At 41.4% G+C, this 21,498-nt stretch overlaps 1 protein-coding gene across 2 annotated transcripts in view; it reads right to left on the bottom strand.

The window, feature by feature from the left end:
• Positions 1–21,498, bottom strand: part of STXBP5 (syntaxin binding protein 5) — a 933,640-nt gene that overhangs the window by 71,528 nt on the left and 840,614 nt on the right. For both annotated transcript variants that reach the window (XM_069235194.1, XM_069235193.1), the window contains one exon: positions 15,041–15,206. In XM_069235194.1, the coding sequence (XP_069091295.1) occupies positions 15,041–15,206 (166 nt within the window). The remainder of the gene's footprint in view (positions 1–15,040; positions 15,207–21,498) is intronic.

Below are 21,498 nucleotides of genomic sequence, written 5' to 3' on the forward strand. Positions count from 1 at the left end.
AGCTTCAGGGAGCGCTCCCTCACAGCCTTCAGATGCATGGCCCAACACTCGTAGCATGACTTTGGTTCGTGGTCTTGCTCCAGGCACCTATTTTTGCTGACTGCATTTTTGCTGGCCCTAGAACCCTGCACACAATACCACTGCTAAGCAGGTGCAAAAGTGCTTCTGCTCTTTCCCTAAAACATGATAATATTGGCTAATACCTAATTAGCATATTTAATTACTTTAAGATCCCTAGTAAATTGGCCTGTAAATTAAATGCTACTAGTGGGCTGCAGCACTGGTTGTGCCACCCACTTATGTAGCACTTTAAACATGTTTCAGGCCTGTCATTGCAAAGCCTGTGTGTGGCACTTTAAACTGCCATTTTGACCTAGCAAAATAAACCCAAATCTTCTTTTTTAATGTGTATAAAAATGCTTTGGACAGCCCAGAAGGCAGGGTGCAATGTATTTAAAGAAGAAGGACATGCACTTTTAGGTTTTGCATGTCCTGGCAGTGAAAAACATCTTAATTTGTTTTTTTTACTACTGTAAGGCCTCTCTCTCCTGTAGGATAACAATGAAGTTGCATTATTATATTTTATAAGTGTAATTTCTAAATGGGAAGAGAGTCTCTGGAATTGGTGTCTCTGGAATCCTAATTTAAAATCCTAAATTATGGTGAAGTCAGATTTTAAATTACAATTCTGTAAAAGCCACTTGTAAAATGTTTGCATTTTCTTGGCAGCCATTTGGTGCCTGTACTTGGTCTCTCTGCCACATGACTGGATGTGGTTGGTAGTTGAGCATTGTGTCTTCCTCATAGACAGCCACACTCACTCACTGGGTAGCTTAGATTTGAGTGGATGGGACATCACTAGCAGGATGGGAGGAGTTGGGCTACGCTCAACTTATACTTGAATAGCCACACAAAGGGCAGCATACCCCCTGTAGTTAGTCTGGAGCCAGAGGCAGGAAGGTAGTGCATCCGTGCACTTCAAAGGCATGCCTCTAGTAGCTTCTCCCTACTTCAAAGGCACAACTGCATACAAAAGAAGGACCTCAGACACCAACTCTATTGGAACTGTAGACACTCCGCCAGGAAAAATTACTGCTGTGCTGCTACAAGGACTGAAACTCTGCTGGACTGCTGCTCTAAAGGAACTGGTGTCCTGATGTCCTATTCCCTGGCGAAGTCAAATTGGACGTGCAATTGCATCTTGAACCCAAGACTCCACTCTAGAATGACTCAAAGGGCTAGTCTGCTGGCCTTCTGATATGATCCTCAGGGACACAAACGTTCTTCCCAACCAACTCCTGGACCCAGCTATGGCGGGTCCTGACCCGAAGTGGTACCTCTCAGCTCCTGGACCCTTGGTGTGGTTCACAGGCCCTTGAAACAAAGCTTTTGGACTGTTCACCACCACAAACTGGCACTTTTTTCACTGGAACTGAGCCGCTTGCACCGAAATCCAGAGTGAGCCGGCACCAATCTGTCTCTTTTCAAAGCAGCACCGACAGCCCTTGGAGGACCGTCAACGCAAACCTCCAGCCTGGCCTGCTCTTTACGCTACGCCAACTACCGGACTTGATACTCTCCTTGCAACCCTCTAAAACGCAAATGGGACCGGCACAAAACCTGGGAAAGTAAAACTTCAGAGGGACTAATCTAGGACTGTGTTCTACCGCGCTCCCTCATGCTCAGTCTGAACTTTTGACTTCGACCCAGTCCAGTGCAACCATATAGCTGCAATTGGTGCTTTCTGCTTTTTAGGAGCTATTTTACAGTTTATGCTTTAAAAATTCATAACTTGGTTCTACTGATTGGATTTTTGTCATTTTGCTCCCGTTTTATTTATTACATTAAGCTCTTTTTATCTAACCTTGTGTGGGATACTTTTTGTGTGGTGTTTTCACTGTTTTACTGTTTGAAGTGTTGTACAAATACTTTAAATATTGCCTCTAAGTTAGGCTTGACTGATCTCTGCCAAGCTACGACGGGGTTGAGCACAGGTTAGTGTGGGGTTTGCTTGTGTCTTACCCTGACTCAGACTGTGGCTGCTGTTTGACCAAGGCTCACATCCCAGTCAACCAACAACCCAATTTCTGACAACTCTCTAAAGGTAAATGGGCACAATATGAATGGCTTACCTTTGGTCCTCCGTCCATTGTGTGAACATCCTAGTAGTGGCCTATGGAACTGGAAACTGCTCCTACATTTCTTTCCTCAGCAAAAAACTTGGGAATCTATACTGACAATGAACTTACCTTTGAAAGACAAATTAATGCAGTTTCTTTCCATCTACTTAAGATTCACAAAGTATTCCCTCTTTTGTCAGAGTATGCTTGCCAGTTGGTTGTCCAGGCAACTATTTTGTCACACTTGGATTTTTGCAAAGCTCTATAACATGATTGCCCTCAAAATCCTTGATTTGTTTACAAGCATCAAACTGAGCCATTAGAGTTTTAGCTAACCTGTAACTAAGCTGTACAATAACACAGATCTGTAAAGGCTACACTTGCTCCCACTGAATAAGGGTGCTATGTTCAAGGCACGTCAAAAATCAAAACACTGTTTCCTTGGGAGTACCTTATTCTAGGCTTAGGAGATATGTCAACAGAAAGCCAATATTATCTTCAGATTTTCTTTTCCCTAAATATCCCCTCTATTAAAAAAGCTGCAAAGGGGGCAGGGCGTTTTCTTACTTTGCCCCTAAACTTTGGAACACCCTCCCCTGTCACTTTGTGTGGAAACAAATCATGCTACATATAGTAAAGCTCAGACAAATAAGTTGTTTCAGTAAGGTGATGCTTCTCACTCTAGTGTCAAGACACCCTTTTTAAAGGTATGTAAGAAATTGGGTTATTGGTTGAGGGGGGTGTAAACCGTTCTCAAGCAACAACCACAATCCTTGTCAGGGTGGACCACAAAAGTCGCTAAATTAACCTGTGCTGAGCCCTCTGGTAGCTTGGCACAAAAGCAGTCACGCTTAATCGTAAAGAGGTGTAATGCAGCACACAAATAGTAAAAACAAAAAAAAACAAAAAAAGTTAAAACACCACATAGGAAAAGTCCCACACCAATTTAGATTAAAATGTCATACGTAACACCAAAACACATTAAGTCCAATCAGTAGAACCGGAGTTCTGAATTTCTAAAGTTTTAAGTGAAAGACAGCATCTAAAAGATCAAAGCTTCAACTACAGTTAAGTTGTTGCACAAGACTAGGGCAAAGTGAAAAGTTAAGGCTGACCACAATGAAGGTTCTTCAATATGAGGTGGGTTGGACCAGGTCTCGACTTACCTTTGGACTCAGAAGAAATTTCAAAGAAAACTTCCTGAGAAGGTAAAGTTCTGTGGTGCAAGGCAGCCAGTGGTGTCTGAGGAAGAGAAGTCGGGGAGCTGCTGGATAAAGTCACAGTGAGGATTTCTACACTCAGACTTTGTCATTTTTTTTTAAAGTTGAAAATCTCAAGTGGGAGCGAGCTAAAAGCTGTAGCAGAAGAGGGCCCCTGAGGCTGGATAATGTTATACATAGTGGGAGCTACAGAAAAGTCAGAACAACCTACGATGCACCTCAGGTGGACCAGCTAACAGGTAGGTACCATTCTTCTTTTGGTTTTCAGGACTTTTTTGGTAGAACATTTTTTAAGTACCAACTTTTAGGGTTAGTTAGGAGCAGCACTCTCCACACCATAACTAAGGGCCCAGGACCAGATTGGGGGGGGTGGGGTTCAGGACTCACCCCAGCATCAGCAGAGGCTAGGGCCAGGGTTAAATGTCTCTGGAGCAGGTTATGTCCCTGTAGCTTACACAGCAGGCTATCAAGCTAGCCCTTTGAGTCACTCTGGTAGACCTGGGCTCAAGCAGTAAGGCAGGCCTCAACCAGGAGGCCAGTCCCCTGTAGGTACAAGGCAGGCTTTAAGCGCAGCGCAGTTCTCGGAGGTAAAAATCAAGCCTCAAGCAGCAGAAGCAGTATACTGAAGAGCTGGTCTGAGGGTTCAATATTTATACCCAGTGCCTGCTTTTTTAACTTTTATGCTACCCCTATATCTGGTTCTGGAAATGTCTTTACTTCCCATGCCAAAGCTCCAAGTGGTTCAGGGTGACAAAAGGTCACTGTCAGGTTCCTGTGTGAGGGTGCTGGTGGCAGCCCTTTAAAAAATAATGGGTAAGTAACAGCTCAGTGCCACCCATCTAGTCCACCCTATTTGTCTCACTGTCTGGGAGGAAAATACAAAGGCCATTGCCAACTATTTACAGTCATGTGAACCAGGACAGAGGCTTCAGGTACCAAATGGTTAGGACAAGAAAACGCCAACTGTCTAAAAAGGCCTTCCTTCAGAACTGTGACTTAAAATCGGACTACCATTAAAAGATATTTTAAGAACAAACAGCTGTTTCCAATCAAATATCAGCATTTATTAAATGCAATAAGGTAACTCAATGCTATCCTATGGGAGAGGTAGGCCATACAGCACTGAAAAACAAATTTAGGGGATTGTCTCTACCAGGACATGATTAACTTACAAATACATGTCCTACTTTTTTAAATACAACGCACCCTACCCTGCAGGCTGGTTAGGGGCTACCTTAAGGGTGACTTATATGTATAAAAAAGGAAGGTTAAGGCCTGGCAAAAGGGTTATTATGTCACGTCATATTGACAGTTTAAACTTGCACACAGGCTCTAATTGCAGCCGTGAGGCATGTTTCAAAGTTTTTTTTTAGATTAACCAATGTTTATTAATTTTGGATTACAGATGGCACATTCTGTTGTAGGTATAACATATCGATAGCATTAAAAAACTGTGGATGTAAGCCAATTTGACCATGCTTGAAAGAGAGAGCACAAGCACTTTTGCACTGTCTAATAGTGGTAAAGTGCACAGAGTCCTAATGACAACAAAAATGAAATTCAGATAACACTGGGGGAAAAGGCAGGACGTTTGGGATAAGACCACACTAAGGATGTTAAGTCTGACATGTTAGCTGTTTGCGTTTTATGAATTCACATCATCATCATCAATACTGTTCACAGTCAGTCAGGAAAAAAACATATCATGTACAAAGAAGGGGATATTATACCTATTTGTTCCAACTCTCATTTATGTTCTGCACTATAGAAACCTTTTTTTCCCTCCAAATGAGGTTCAGACATCAATCATTAAGGGAGTAATCCACTGCACAGGCTATGAAAAGAACTATAATGACAACATATACCATACAGTCTACTAACTAAACGAAACATTCCAAATGCCCCTGATTTACCTGGGTACTGTGTGCAGTGGACCACAAGTCAGGCCAGCACAGATATGCAACTTGAGTATGATCCAGTATTTAAACATGTCAATCTCTTCAATATCAACTATTTCTGAGACATTCACAATGAAGTAATTGCATAAATATTCTGATATATTTTACACAGACGGATAAGCACAGCCTCCAGTAGGCATTAAACAGTGGTAGTCCACAGCTTTGACAGCTGTGCAAGGGATATTTGATGATTCAGAAATCAAAATTAAGCATATACATGTGAATCTCAAGGGTGATTACACTACGCAAATAGCAGATCTAATTGCGCTCTTCCTAGCTTTACAGAAAAGTAAATTCTTTGGTCACTAAATTAATAGGATCAAATTCTTCATTTGGTATTCAAGGTACAATGTAGATATAAATACTGGGCTACAAAGACTCATAAGGGATGATAAGAGCTAACTAAACTACATTGGCTATGGATGTGCGGCTTTAAAACACAGCGTCCAATGGTAGACTTTATGCACACCGTGCACCACCAAAGTGACAGAATCCACACCAAAGGCAGTTTGGCAGCTCATCAGGCTACAACATCTCTCGTACAAGCGCAGATATGCAGAGTAGCAGCTATTACCTGGTCACAATCCAAGACCAACTCGGAAAAACTTTCAACATTCCAATCATCATTGGCTCACTGGGCCACTTTTACTATTGGAGAAATGGAGTGTGCAGCTGACCCCTGGGCCATCAAATTTATTGAATGGTTCAGATGCTGCCTCCACCTCACATCATGGAAGTAATTTAGGTCCAAGTAAGGGAAGTGAGATACCTATTCATGAGGGGAAAATAACGTTTTCGGTTATTTATGATTCCATTGTGATTGTAAAAGTTACTCAGATTTTTTGCAATGTTAAATAAAAGCAGAATAGCAGAATTCTGCAAATCTGTTTATTAAATTATGGGGTATTTGAGGTCACACGAGTATTGTCAGCAAAAAACTAAGAGCACTGCCACCTTAGACCCACCAAGAGCTGGGGAATTATTTATACAGGAAATGACTAACTCTACAGATATATAAGGAGAATAAAAGTAGTTTTAACAGTACCTCTGATCTTTCATTGACACTAGAAATGGTCTGGTGGTTTCTCCAGATGGACCCCGGTGGCTTTTTGCATAGTTTACATCATGTAATCCGATCAATAGAGATGGAAGTCTGGGTGGAATGCCAGTGTTGGTTAAAGTAAACCAAAGAAGATGGTGTGGGATGTTGTCAAATGCACAACTAAGGTCTACAAATACAACATATAATAGCTTCTCGTTCAGAACCACAAACTTGGTTAGTAGGCGGTCGAGCCTAAAAGCTTGGCCTAGTTTACTCATTCTCTTCCCTAAAGCAAGCCTGTCATTTAGAAAGTATATTATTTCCATGGCCAGCTTTCAATCCCAGAAAGCAGAACACTTGAAAATATGCATGAATATTACTAAGCAGGCTGATGGGTGGAAGATAGTGGATCATGTCTGTCTCCCTTCTTAAAAATAGGGACAATATCAGCTCCTAGCCATGACTTGGGGATTGGGGCTCCCTGTAGGATTGCAATGTTTTGGAATTGGATAAAACTGTATGAGATTTACTCAGCAATAGAGAACTTTCTATGATGACTCAGGGTTATCTTCAAAGGTACTCAGGAAGTAGACACTCCGTGAAACAAGTGTTGACGATAGTTTTTTTTTTCTATTAGAACTTTGTATTCAAGATGAATTTTGAAGATTTATGAAAAACTACTAAACACTGCAATGTTGATGGAAAGCTACTATGGAGTACCGTGTGGAATTGTATATATAAAGACTATGCTAAGGAAATCTTGACACAGGAGCCACCGTAAATTTCTAATTTGCTTCCGCCCAGGTACGTACTTCTTTTTCATACAAAACAGACACCAGTTGGGTATCTGGTCTAGGAAGACTACGTGCCTAGAAGGTGAATTCTGATACCAGATTATATCAAATACAAATATATATTGGTGGTGGTTGCTTCTTGCACATTTTATTGTGCATGTGGCCATAGCACCAGAACATAGTTCATGCAATTGCAAAGGACTTGTTGCTCTTAGTGGTGATGGATGAGGTTCATAACATTCACTGAGGTCAGGGTATTCTAGCAGATGTAGAAGTCTAATTAAGTCTCCAGTTCTCACATCACTTTTGGCCCAGTTTAATTGGGGTGTTGAGAGAGTCAATAGCATGCTTAACTAAGCCTTGCTTGCAAAGACCTTCCATAGCAATGCCTCCTAGGTAAACAATTTATCATGCATAAAGAGCTTTATATAATTATACACCAGGAAACGCTTTGTTAAACCATACACATTATGAAAGTTCAGTAAAGAAGTTTGTACTACATCTTCCAGAAGGGGATAACCCAAAAACCTATTCTTTTTTTTGTGTATCAATTCTTTTATTGGTAAAAATTAAGAATTGTGAAATAACAGCAAATATAGTGACATGCAAGTTCAGCATATACCAATATTGAGATACAGATGTTGATTGTGATACATGCCCCAATATCAAACAATACTTATATATATTATTTAAGAGGGGTAGAAAAAAGGAAGAGAGGGGTGAAAGAATAAGCAACAGAATGAAAAAAGTAAAGAGAGAAAGGGAAGAAGAACAGAGAGAAAAAAGAAGGGAGGGAAGAGGGAACTACAAGGACGGAAGAGGGAACTACAAGCAAGGAAGAGAGACTGGTCAGACAAATTCCAACTATAGTAATACGTGTGGAAGAAAGAGGGGGAGAGGTGCAATGGTGGTGATGAAGAAGAATCAAGAGTCCAAGTGAATTCTTGGGGGGGGGGGCATCCTGCCAAAAGGTGGGCCATATAAAAATAAAGAAATCTGCTTTGTCCATTAAATTGTAAATCAGCTTTTCATAGGATGCAGTCTGTACATCTACATCAGCCATTCCTTATGTGATGGCAATTGTGGAGAACGACAATGTTGCAAAACACAGATTTTGGCAGCTATAAGAGCAGTGACAGGCAAGTGACAAGCATGGCGGGTCAACTCGGGAATGTCCAATAAGTCATGAAGAAGAATTAGAGGTCTGAAAGTGGTGAGAGCAGAACGTAGACCCAACTGCTGTCCAGAAGGTGTGACTGGCAGGACAGTCCAGTAAGATATGAACAATATCATAGTGTGCATGATCACACCATCAACAGCCAGAGTAGGGGAGCAACCCCACAGTCTGAAGCCATGCCGTGGTTGAGTGCCAGTCCTGAAGGATCCTAAAAGGACTGAGCTTCTGCCATGCCTAATGGACTCCTTGCTCTAGGGCCTCCACAAGTTCTGTCCATTCTTCCTCATCATATTGCACCTGCACACAAGCCTGCCAGGTCGTCCTGAGGCTAGCCTACAGTGGCTGCGAGTAAAGATGGTGAATCAGGAGATTGCAGAATCCGGACAGCACATCTTTAAACTGTCGTAGTTTGACTCTTGCTTTAGGCAAGACTGCTGGTTTGAGGATGACAGTACTTATATTTGTAGGCGACTATGCCAGTCCTACAACAAGTCTCAACTGTCGTCCCAACCCTCCCGGCTCACAAGCAGCACCTCACAAAAACTCAAACAGTAAAAGGAGATTTGTGTCAGTCTTTACGAATGGATTCAAGAGTGTGACATCTCAGGGAGTGTTGTGGTTAAACGGAGATTATCCCTTTCTCACATGAACAACATGAAGATGCAGTAAAGTTTTCGATAGGTTTTATTTAACAAAACTGCAATCTACAATAAATTGCATGGGCTGCAGCGATTAGGATAATGAATAATGCAAAAAACGGAATTGTGAACACGAGAGTCATGAATACAAAGACCCCCACCATCTTGCAATGACATGAGATATGAAATATGTCCTAATACCCTAGCATGACAAAACTAATCTCTAACTTAAAAGACAGCTAGGTGTGCTAAACCTAATCTGCCAATGCCATGTCCATGGGAAGAGCCCCCCAACTCTTGTTACCTTGGAATTAGGTCTCTAGCTCAGACTCCGTAAGGACACGAAGACTGGTTCAGCGTCAAGGCGACGTGCAGCATCGATAGCAGCGGTGGCAGCTGGTCGGAATCCCTCGGACTATCTTTCTAAGTGAGGTGCATTTATACAGATCTGCTCGGACCCCTGATGTAGGTCTGTTCCCAGACATTAGATAACAAGAAAGGGTTGGGACAGCAATTTATGTAAACAATTCCCTCAAAGGCGTGAAGAGGAAAAGTACCTAATGGAACATCTAAAGTTTGTTTATCTTTGTCGCTTGAAATTGACACCTTAGTGCGGTGGCACTGATAACGTGAAACTAAAACATTGGCCTGGCCTAACCAGAAACAAGGCAGCCATCTTAGAAGATATAATTAGAGAAATGCGCTAAAACAGAGCAAACTAAGTAGGGTAAAAGTCACTAGGTGATGAGGACATGAGTTTGCAAGCCTAAGGCTAGGCTAACTCCTGTTTCCCATTAAAACAAGATAGGATTCACTACAAAACTGACCCCGAGTATTGAGGTAAAGGAGCAATGGAGAACAAGGATGGTCTAGGGTTTGGGACACAATTTGCTCAGCAGACAATGACATAATTGTGTATACCGCCATTGTTGAGTATGCGCAAAGCCAAATTCGTCCAGTAGCATCTTAAAGGACTTCCGTTAGAAAGTCATTTTTGCTTTATATGTCAAAGGATTTAAAGATTATCTAGTGAAACCTGAATGAGGGTGCCACAGCCCTTCATCTTCTGCAACGATTAGCTGATTGTCACTGATCAGAGAACTTGCGGCAGAGAGCCTGGGAAAGCAGGAAGTTCAAACATAACAGATGTGTTTTGGTTTTGCCTATGTTACAGAAAATGTAAATACATTCATGCTTAGACAGAAAAATTCACACTTTCTTGATTGAAGGTGGTAAAAAAACATTAAACAGTGACAAAACTCACACATTATTTAGTAATGGCACATTGAGGGTATTCACTGAATCAAAAGGAGCATGTTTGAAAATTACATAGAAATTAATGTTTTCAAAGATGTGCCAAAGCTGTTGTGGGGCCCCTTACTAACAGAGTGGATAAAAGATATGGTAAGGTTCACAAGAATACCTACAGCATTCGCAAATTATACCAGTTTATGATCACCCGGACACCATCCCCCAAACACATAGAAATGCATCATGAAGAAATTAATCTGAATGATATGATTTTCCCAGATGTGCGAGACAAAACAGTAGCTATAAAAGAGATCTGATACAATGGATTTCCATGAACCTTATGGAGGAATGAGCTAATTCGGCAAGAGAAGCAGAAAGGAAAATTAGAGCTACAGACATTTAACAAATTTGCGGGACAATCAGAGTAACTGACATGGATCTTAGAATTCAGACAAAGAAAATACATGTAGTTACATAACTAACATTGTCTGCCTTCATCATTGTAAAGAACACATTAGTGCTCTATAACATAAGCAAGAACAGAAAAAAACAATATCTGCACTGCAATCTTCTGTGAGGGTGTCAAAACTGTACAGACTGCCAGGGAACCTTCTCAAGTGATTCAAGTTTTTTTAACCTTATGAATTGATGCTCAGTAAACATGACTCAACTTAGGGCCTGATATATCCCGTTTGTGAAAATATAAATCTCATTATTTCCTATGGGATTTAGATTTCGGAGGATGGAATAACCTCCATTGCTGTGAAAGTGTAACCCATCCCCAAATATCTAAATCAGGCTCTTAGTTTGGTCTCATTTACTCTTTATGAAAAACCAACCTGTACTATAATACCACTCAATGTTTTACATTTCGAAGGTTGCCGTCGGAAAAACTAAGTCGTGGTATTCTCATTCAGGAAATTAATTTTTGCAGCATTGTTGGAAAATGCCACATTCAATACTCCTAGTACACTAAAAGCTGCTCATGACTTACGTACAATGAAAGTGTCTCGAGGACAAGAAATAATTGAACATTCACAGCCATGAAGAATGGTACAAGTTTAGTGAGATTCACAAAAGAGTGCTAATATTTGAAAAGAGGATACAGTTATTTAGTGATGAAATGAAATAATTGATTGTTATGACTATAAAATAAAACTTCCATCGTAAGGAGCAGTATCTTTCTTTCACTGAACGTACCCTTCTCAGAGAGTTTTTGTATTCAAGCTTTGGCAAATTAGCCAGCATAGCTTAATTACTACTGAAACACAGCATAGGAGTGGAGTCTGCAAGTTAAAATTACTGTCACGCAAGTAACACAGAGCGGAATAAAAATAAGTTATTAGAAACTGCTTACCCCCCCAACATTCGAAGATTCCATGCTTCAAACACAATATGATTAGTTTCATATATGAAAGAGAGTGTTAAAAGAACAGTAGATGCATTTAAATAGGATTGGGGCATTAGAATTAGCTTCACGAACACTAGGATATTTAACATATAGATATTTCAGTGGTTAGACTCCAATTCTAATAATGGGAGGTATTGCATTTCTTGTGATATTACTAATGAAAAAGAGCTCAGTATCAAGAAGAATGTGTTTTAATCATGAGTCGGTAAACCAACAAAGAATGGGTCAACTCAACCCAGAAGAATTTAAGCACTAACAAAACTACTTGTATACTGAAAAATTGTTTTGTATTACAGCATTTCTGGCTTGACAGTTGAAACTCGCCTCTCCACTGAGTCACTTAGGTAAAGCAATATTGGTCCGAAACACTGATCAGTCTTTAAAAACTCAAGTGAATACTCACAGAGCATTTCTTCTGTTCAAGAAGCATATCCAGTAAATTAGGGGTAAGGACTGTCAATCTTGACAACTGAACCACAAGATGGGGGGGTCGTGTGGGGGACTTTCGGGCAGGACTTTCATATGGGAATAGTGTTTATTACGTGCAAAACAGGACGAGCTGCATATAAACAGAGGGGCTTGCCTTAAAAAGAGTGTGAAAGTGCAACGGTTTTGAAGCTCTCTATGGTGGAGTTCTCTTTGATGCACATGAGCATTATGTCATTGAAAGGCATATCTAATGGGCTGACTGAATTATATCAAGAAAAGCAGATGCAATGCTTTCATGCAAACCTGCTGAGAGTAACCCCAGTAGCCATAGTTTGGATCATGTTATCCGCAGAACCTAGAACACATTTAACAATTTGCATGGAGCCATCAGGACAAACACTCACCAATTAAAAAAAGAGATTCTTTATGTGATCTTGAAGGCTAATCAAAGTCAGCTTTGCCATCTGGCACAAGCTGCAAATGTACTCTCAGGAGAGCCATGAGATGTAGCAGTGCGTAGAGCCGTACCCAAAGCAAAGCATTTGCATCCCTTGAAGTCTAAGCATTTGTACTTACGGTCCTGGTGGTGCAACAGGTAATCCATTGGGATTTAGTTTTGCTGAAAATGCTTGAACCATCAAGCTTCCAGGAGAAGGATGTGCCAATAAGAATTTTGGGATCAGACAGAGCAGGCCTATGGCGCTGATAGATCTCCCTGTGAGGAGCCTGGCCCAAAAAACTTTGGTCCAAGTCAGTAAATACTCACTTTAGTAATGCTTTTTTGAGTTGTAGAGAAAGGATTGAGGCCACTGAAAAGGTCTGCAGGAATTCATAAGGGTGAAGGATTTTGGCTCCACAGACTGCAAAGGAAATTTGACAGCAGACTTCCTCAGACATAGGACCCAAAGAATAGGGATACTATCATCTGGAGGTGCATCCAGGTCAGTGGCATTTTGAAGATCTAAGATTATAAGGAGGCAGGAGATTGGTAGAATCCAAAATAATTTTTCCCTGTATGACTTAAGCCCAGGTTGGAGCACACAAAAAGTGATGGGTGTATACTTTGGTGTGCCGTCCTAAGTGGGACTGGTATACCCAGACGTGGGTCACATGCACACTCTAATAATGGAACCAAGCTATACCTGGCTGATGTCCTCAAGCTAGGACGAAACTGGTCCTGGATTGCTTGTGTTCCAGTTCAGGAGGGATCTGGCCTTGCAGTTCGAGCAGGACTGTTCCCACTGGAGAACAGTCCAGACTGATTTGCATATGGCTGAGTCCAAACTGAGGTGGCATGTTGTGCAAAATAATGATGGACTAGGATGCGACCCAAGTAATTACAAGTGGCTGAGGTTAATTTGAGCATTACATCCATCACTTTGTTGTATATTTTAAAATACAAGTTAGGCATACCTTGTGCATCTGAGTCCTAACCGAAGAGTTCTTTCATGGAAACAAACAACTGGGCTCTGGGAAGAGGGCCTCCTTAAAGGAAGCATTCATATCCACTGACTACGAGGGCTTAGACTGTGCTGAAAGTGTGGCACTAATGACAACATCTGGCTTTGTTTCTAAGACAATAGGACCCGGGCCAGGCAGTGGTTCCTATGACAGTGACCATATTGCTGGAGCCTGTGAAACTGTGGAGTTGGCTGGCACTGGCATTGGAGCCCCCATAGTAACAGAGAATCTGGCTACCCTTGAGAACTGCAAGGGTCCCCAAAAGATTAGGGATGTGCCAAGGATATGCTGTTGAAAAGACTCCACTGGAAAAAAGTTGATAGATGGAGCTACAAGATCCAGTTTTGAGTTCTTACAGACTGGGAGCAGTTCCAAAGAGTATGAGAAGGAAGTTAGCCTCTGGGAGCAGTGCCACCAACTGTTCGAATGGTCACAAAAGCTTGCCCTTTTCCTCTGGGAAGAAGATTATTTCTTCTTTCTGTTGCATTTCTTTTGTTTCTTGCCTGAGGACCACTTGGGAAATCAAACTCAGTCATGAGACCCAACTCAAAAAGGGGGAAAAAACATCTTGGGGGCCCTTATGGGTGCAAGGCAGAAATAGGTTGGTGTTCCCATACCTAAAACGTTTCAGATGTATGGAGGTGTATGAGCCACAAGCCATATGATAGCAGTCTGAAACAAGATAGCACATGCAGATATTGTGGGGTATGACAGGGTCATTTTGTTTCTGCATTTTCGAAAGGGTTTGAATCCCCAAGACCTTAAGCATTGACAACTGGCCTATTCTTCTGTTGACATCATTGAAATATTGAGTAACTTTGTAGATTATGAAGAACAATGTCAACAAGCCGTGGAAGAACAGGAAATTACATCAGTGTACTAGACAGATACATTTATAGGATGGTGTTGTCACTTCCTGTATGCACTGAGCAGCAGCTTCAGTTATATGTTCCCCCTTGTGGAGCTGGAGAGCACATATTTGGAGAAAACGTTTTTGGGTCTAGTCTGGTGCCAGGAGAGCTGGATAAGGTGGGGAATCTGCGGGGAGAAGTGTCAATCAGAAAGTACAAATAGGACTTTAGCACCAACATCAGCGACAAAATATAATTAGGTGTAAGAAACCCAGTGTTGGAAATAAAAGAATAATTGCTAGGTAAACATAAAGGAGATTGCCTGCAGGGAATATAGACTTCACCTATAGTGCTAAGAAACCGCCTTACCATCTAGTTGTTGTTTCTATGTAGTTGTGAGCTGAAGAAATCAACATCAGTATATCACATACTAAACAAACGTTATGTCCAATTTAACAAAAAGAACAAGTAATACACTTGCAATGCCATGTAGCTCCTACCTTTACTGTTATCCAATATTGCCATCTTTAATATTCTTTTTTCTAGTTGTAAAATAACAAAGATCCCTCTAATTGAAGGCTAAAATCTACGAAACACGAACAAGCCATTGTGTCGGTATAGGTCAAAATTAGTTTAACGCTTTTCTGTCCAATATGTATTACGAACTAATAAGGATTCTCTTCCATACCTGTAGGTTTTCACAGGTTTCTTGGCTGTACGTGATTCTCTGGATTTCTGTAGGTGAAACTAGATATAATGCCTGCCCGTTGTTAGTGAAGCAGAATGTTCTGGCTATCCGCATGTTGGTAAGAGGCAGGTAATTTACATCAAACAATGGCCTTAAACTTGGCAAACTTGGGGAAAAAAGAAAACAATATTGTAAATCCTTACATAACAATGCAAGTCTTTGGCAAGATACTGGTCTTCCACATTAATAAAGCGTAAATATTTTCTTGATAGGTAATGCTAAAATAGTTCTTAATCAAGTGAGGAGATAAAAAACAACTGAAACTGAATTCCCTTCACACACACACATCCCATTCCACAGACCGATTGTCTGACCAGCTGGAGAAGTCACTACATAAGGTGTATTTATTTCCGATTTATACTTTGGCTTATTCACTATTAGCTCGAAAGTAAACTGACGGCCACTGTTAATACACTTCTAAAACAACATTCTGTTTATTGGTCCTTACTCAAATTGCGTATGCTACTTTATTTCTAGCCGCAGGAATAGAAAATAATGTTCTTTTATTTTTTAAACATAGGAAGTGAAGAATCAATGCCTCCCCCTTTACTGGACAGTCAGTCAAGTGGCTTATGGTATCTCATTTGCGTGAATCACATTTTTGAGTAACGTAATGATACGAACACAGTGCATTTCCATAGGGAACCAAGCATAGACAAAGCCAATAGGTCTCGCTCATGCAAGAGCTTTTGGCTTTGCCAATGTGTTTTGGCCATGTTGTACACCAGTGTGGCTGCTGTACAGATGGCTAAATGTTAGTGGTGTGGAGTGGGATGGGGTAGAGTGGAATTGGGTAGACTGGGGAAGAGTAGAGTGGGGTAAATTGGTGTAGAGTGGAGCTAGAATGGAGTGGGGTAAATTGGAGTAAGGTTGGGTATATTAGCCAGGTAGATTGGAGTGAGGTCAATTGATTTAGGATGGAGTGGGGTAGATTGGAGTGGAGTAGTCTGGGTTAGATTAGAGTGGGGTAGATTGAAGTGGGGTAGATAGTAGTAGGGCGGATTGAGGTAGAGCAGAGTGGGATATACTGGGGTAGATTGGAGTGGAGTGGGGTAGATTGGGGTAGTGTGCAGTGGGGTGTATTGGGTAGAGAGGAGTGGGGTGGAGTGGAGTCGGCAGATGGGATTTACATGTGATACACTTGTTGGATTGTAGAAGGGCAGAATGGAATGTGGTGGGGTAGAATGGTGTAGTCTGGAGTGGGGTACATTGGAGTGGAGTGGGGTAGATTGTTGGAGCCCAGTAGATTGGAGTGATGTGGGGTAGATTGGGATAGGGTGGGGCAGACTGGAGTGGGTTAGACTGGCGTAGAGTGGGGTAGATTGGGGTAGAGTGGAGTAGACTGAAGTGGAGTAGATTGGGCTAGACTGGAGTGGAGAATGGGGTAGATTAAATTGGGGGTAGCCTCAGTTGGATGGAGTAGATTGGGGTGGAGTGGAGTAGACTGGAGTGGGATATATTGGGGTAGATTAGGGAAGAGTGGGATAGAGTGCAGCGGATAGGGTAGATTGGAATGTGGTAGACTGGAGTGGAATAGACTGGGTAGATTATGGTAAAATTAGATAGATAGGAGCGGGATTGTTTAGAATTGGGTAGATTGGAGTAGACTGGGGTAGATTGGAGTGGAGTAGGTTGAAGTGGAGTTGGATAGAGTGGTGTGGGGTAGTTTAGAGTGGAGTGGGATAAAGTGGAGTGGAGAGGGGTAGATTTGGTGGAGTGGGGTAGATTGGAGCAGCATAGACTGGGTTAGATTGTTGCGAAATGGTTGGCGTAGATTGGTGTACATTGGTGTGAAGCGGAGAGGAAAAGATTGAAGTGGGTTTTGGTAGATTAGAATGGGGTAGAGTGGAGTGGCATGACATGATAGAGTATTTTAGAGAGGAGGGGCGTAGAGTGGCGTGGCAAGTAGAGTAGGGTGTCGTAGAATAGAGTCGCATAGAGTAGAGTGGCGTAGTGTAGAGTAAGCATGATGTAGTAGCGCACTGCCATTACAGAGAACACATTTTCAATTTACATGACCATTACATTTGCACCGAAATATGGTTTTACTGCACACAAACAATAACGTGTGTAAATGTCATCACACAGTGTATTGCTGTATTTTGATTGTATTCAAATATGTTTCCACCACACGTAAGAATTACAAAAAAAGTGCTTAATTTGTACTAAATCTGATATATTCTGAAATATCAGCACAGTTTATTCTTTTCCTGTGTGCTAGAAAGCAGGATTGTCACCATACATTCTCTCACTTATAAACCAGGGAAAGAAAAATAAACACCAAGCTCCCTGGAAGAGAGAGCCTGATATTTGACCTCTGTCTTGAACGTACAGCAAAGGTGTGAAGATAAGAAGAAGATTTAAAGGCCTGTTTACAGAAAGCAAGTTTGTGGAAGAATACAGTAAAACAAGGTTTGGGCAAAGTGAGGCATGAACTCAAGCTAGCCAGCCTAAAACAAATAAAGCCAGCAAATAGAAAGCCTGAAAATGTGAGTTACAAAGCTAGTGATAGGCAACGGGCTGAACGCATTCCTAGGTCAGCTTTCTGATGTTCCCCAAGATGCCTTTAGCTATGCTGTCTGATAGGCTTCGACCTAAAAAGCAGAATGTGAAGTTCCATTCTAGCTGGATGATACCATGTGATCACTGGCCGGTAAAGCCCACTCTGTCCAAAAGGCTGCAAGGAATGCTCAAACTCCCTCCTAAGGCAATCCTCAATCTATGTTGAGAAAGTAGTTGCCAACTACTATTACTGTGATAGATACTTTGTGAAGGTGGGCACCTGTCACCTTAAGGATGATCAAGCACAATACCTTAAAAAAAAAATAAAAAAAAATAAAAAAAAACAGACGCACTTTTATTTTAGGCACAACTCACTGGATTGAGTCTGAAAAAAAATGCCTGGAGGAGAAAAAGTCCCTCAACCTTCACCAAACCTATAAGCTACTATTCATCTGTTTTGCCAAAGTAGGCCCAATTCACAAAACGTTTATTGTGTCTTATTCCTGACCTAGGTGTGACAAACTCCTGTGTTTTAAGGCTTGAATCACACAACATTTTTTTTGTGAATAGTTGTGCTTTACAGGGAGTGCAGAATTATTAGGCAAATGAGTATTTTGATCACATCATCATCTTTATGCAGGTTGTCTTACTCCAAGCTGTATAGGCTCGAAAGCCTACTATCAATTAAGCATATTAGGTGATGTGCATCTCTGTAATGAGAAGGGGTGTGGTCTAATGACATCAACACCCTATATCAGGTGTGCATAATTATTAGGCAACTTCCTTTCCTTTGGCAAAATGGGTCAAAAGAAGGACTTGACAGGCTCAGAAAAGTAAAAAATAGTGAGATATCTTGCAGAGGGATGCAGCACTCATAAAATTGCAAAGCTTCTGAAGCGTGATCATCGAACAATCAAGCGTTTCATTCAAAATAGTCAACAGGGTCGCAAGAAGCGTGTGGAAAAACCAAGGCGCAAAATAACTGCCCATGAACTGAGAAAAGTCAAGCGTGCAGCTGCCACAATGCCACTTGCCACCAGTTTGGCCATATTTCAGAGCTGCAACATCACTGGAGTGCCCAAAAGCACAAGGTGTGCAATACTCAGAGACATGGCCAAGGTAAGAAAGGCTGAAAGACGACCACCACTGAACAAGACACACAAGCTGAAACGTCAAGACTGGGCCAAGAAATATCTCAAGACTGATTTTTCTAAGGTTTTATGGACTGATGAAATGAGAGTGAGTCTTGATGGGCCAGATGGATGGGCCCGTGGCTGGATTGGTAAAGGGCAGAGAGCTCCAGTCCGACTCAGACGCCAGCAAGGTGGAGGTGGAGTACTGGTTTGGGCTGGTATCATCAAAGATGAGCTTGTGGGGCCTTTTCGGGTTGAGGATGGAGTCAAGCTCAACTCCCAGTCCTACTGCCAGTTCCTGGAAGACACCTTCTTCAAGCAGTGGTACAGGAAGAAGTCTGCATCCTTCAAGAAAAACATGATTTTCATGCAGGACAATGCTCCATCACACGCGTCCAAGTACTCCACAGCGTGGCTGACAAGAAAGGGTATAAAAGAAGGAAATCTAATGACATGGCCTCCTTGTTCACCTGATCTGAACCCCATTGAGAACCTGTGGTCCATCATCAAATGTGAGATTTACAAGGAGGGAAAACAGTACACCTCTCTGAACAGTGTCTGGGAGGCTGTGGTTGCTGCTGCACGCAATGTTGATGGTGAACAGATCAAAACACTGACAGAATCCATGGATGGCAGGCTTTTGAGTGTCCTTGCAAAGAAAGGTGGCTATATTGGTCACTGATTTTTTTTTGTTTTGTTTTTGAATGTCAGAAATGTATATTTGTGAATGTTGAGATGTTATATTGGTTTCACTGGTAATAATAAATAATTGAAATGGGTATATATTTTTTTTTGTTGAGTTGCCTAATAATTATGCACAGTAATAGTCACCTGCACACACAGATATCCCCCTAACATAGCTAAAACTAAAAACAAACTAAAAACTACTTCCAAAAATATTCAGCTTGGATATTAATGAGTTTTTTGGGTTCATTGAGAACATGGTTGTTGTTCAATAATAAAATTAATCCTCAAAAATACAACTTGCCTAATAATTCTGCACTCCCTGTAGTCCAAATTTCGAAGTGACGTACTTGTGAATTTCCAAGAGTAGGTAATTCAAATTTATATAAAAAAGCTTTGTAAATCTGGACCTCGAGTTTAAGCATGCCTTACTCCTGGAATTTTAGGGTATCTGGCAATCATTTCTCTTCAGATGCAGGAGTCAGAAATCCCATCTTAGATCGGATTTGCAAAGTTTTGTTCATGCATAAGTGAAGAACACTAAAAGAAAAACTTGTAACTCGTGTAAGCAAGGCATAGTGAAGATACACAAAATGACAAAGGAAGGGCCAGGACAATGCAGGACAGATGAGGTTAACACCCACCTTAGTGTGCTTGTGTGGTATTCATAACTAGTGGTAAAGCATTCTCTATGATGGTCATTCCGCTCACACTTAGGCCTGCATGCACCCTGGGGTGGGCTGAACAGGGTGTGAGACTGTACATGAACTTCCACTAGGACGTGTGTAGAATAGAATGCATTTTGTAGAATCATATTTTTCAAGAAGGAAAATAAAAACATATTTATGAAATTTCACTGTTTCCCTAAATCTATGTATTGAGTAATTGATACACTGCAGGTACTCCACACACATACGATTATAGAATTTGTGAAACTATAGATGTATTTGGAATGCATGTGGATACTTCTAGTTTGGTAGAATAACATTTACAGGTTATTTTTTGTGTATTACTATTCTGCCAACTTGGTGTAAACTTTCCAAAATCTTGAAGTCTCTCTTGGGCAGTCAAACTTTAGTTTATATAATTCCCAGAATTTGGGTAGAAAGCTGCTCCTTCTCACAGAACGTCATCATTTTGCAACCCAGCACTCTAGATCTGTCCATCATTGTCTGTATACGTTGAGGCAAGTCCCAGACATAAGTGCACACAGCTCTCATGAGGCCTTGCAGGAGGATGGAAACTGCTGACCAAGCTTACATCTGTTGTCTCCAGACTTGCCTGGGGCCTCAACATTACACAGTAAGGCATGCCCAGGTAAACAAACTTGACCTGAGAGAGGACGAGTGCCAAACGTACTGATTTTAGATCCTTCCATTATAAACCATTCCAACTACTGCAGCACGCACGACAGCAGGAAAGCCGCTAGTGATGCACGCCGTGGGTGTACGACACACAACCACTGCAAATGAGATCTGTGTCTAACTAGATACTGTGATCTCCGGTGTGCACACTCTTGGTGCGTACATCATCTCCGTCGCTCTCTGCACTACTTTAGTTTTTTTTTCAAAGCTTGCCAATGCAATTTTTAAAAATACGTATTTGTGTTTCACATTACTTGTGATTTCTCCAACGAACAACCAGTGTTGTTGAGCATGTCCCAGCATAACATGCCATCAATGCACAACCTTTATAGATAATTGAGAGGTAGGAACTGCTATTTTCAGCCTTCCAGGAGCAGTACACACTACTTAACGCAGATGGTGGTGTGTTTCAGGAGGATGCAGAGTAAACATTCAGAATTTTTTGTATATCTGAAAGGGATCTGTGTTGGGCTGAGACACCGACAACCCTCAGAGATGTACTGCAGAAACATTCACTCTTACAATATCGTGAATTGATAAGAATGCCTTCCACGGGAGCCCTACAGTGGCCCTCACAGTGTGGCTCCATCAACTGTCATTTTTGTACAGACCTTGGTGGGATTGTCTTAAGGCCACCCACATGAAAGTCATCTATTGGAAACAACTAACTGCAAGGAACATTTATTTTGAAGAGCTCATTAATTGGAAAATTTAA

The sequence above is a fragment of the Pleurodeles waltl genome, chromosome 5 (assembly GCF_031143425.1).
Source record: "Pleurodeles waltl isolate 20211129_DDA chromosome 5, aPleWal1.hap1.20221129, whole genome shotgun sequence".
Taxonomy (NCBI): domain Eukaryota; kingdom Metazoa; phylum Chordata; class Amphibia; order Caudata; family Salamandridae; genus Pleurodeles; species Pleurodeles waltl.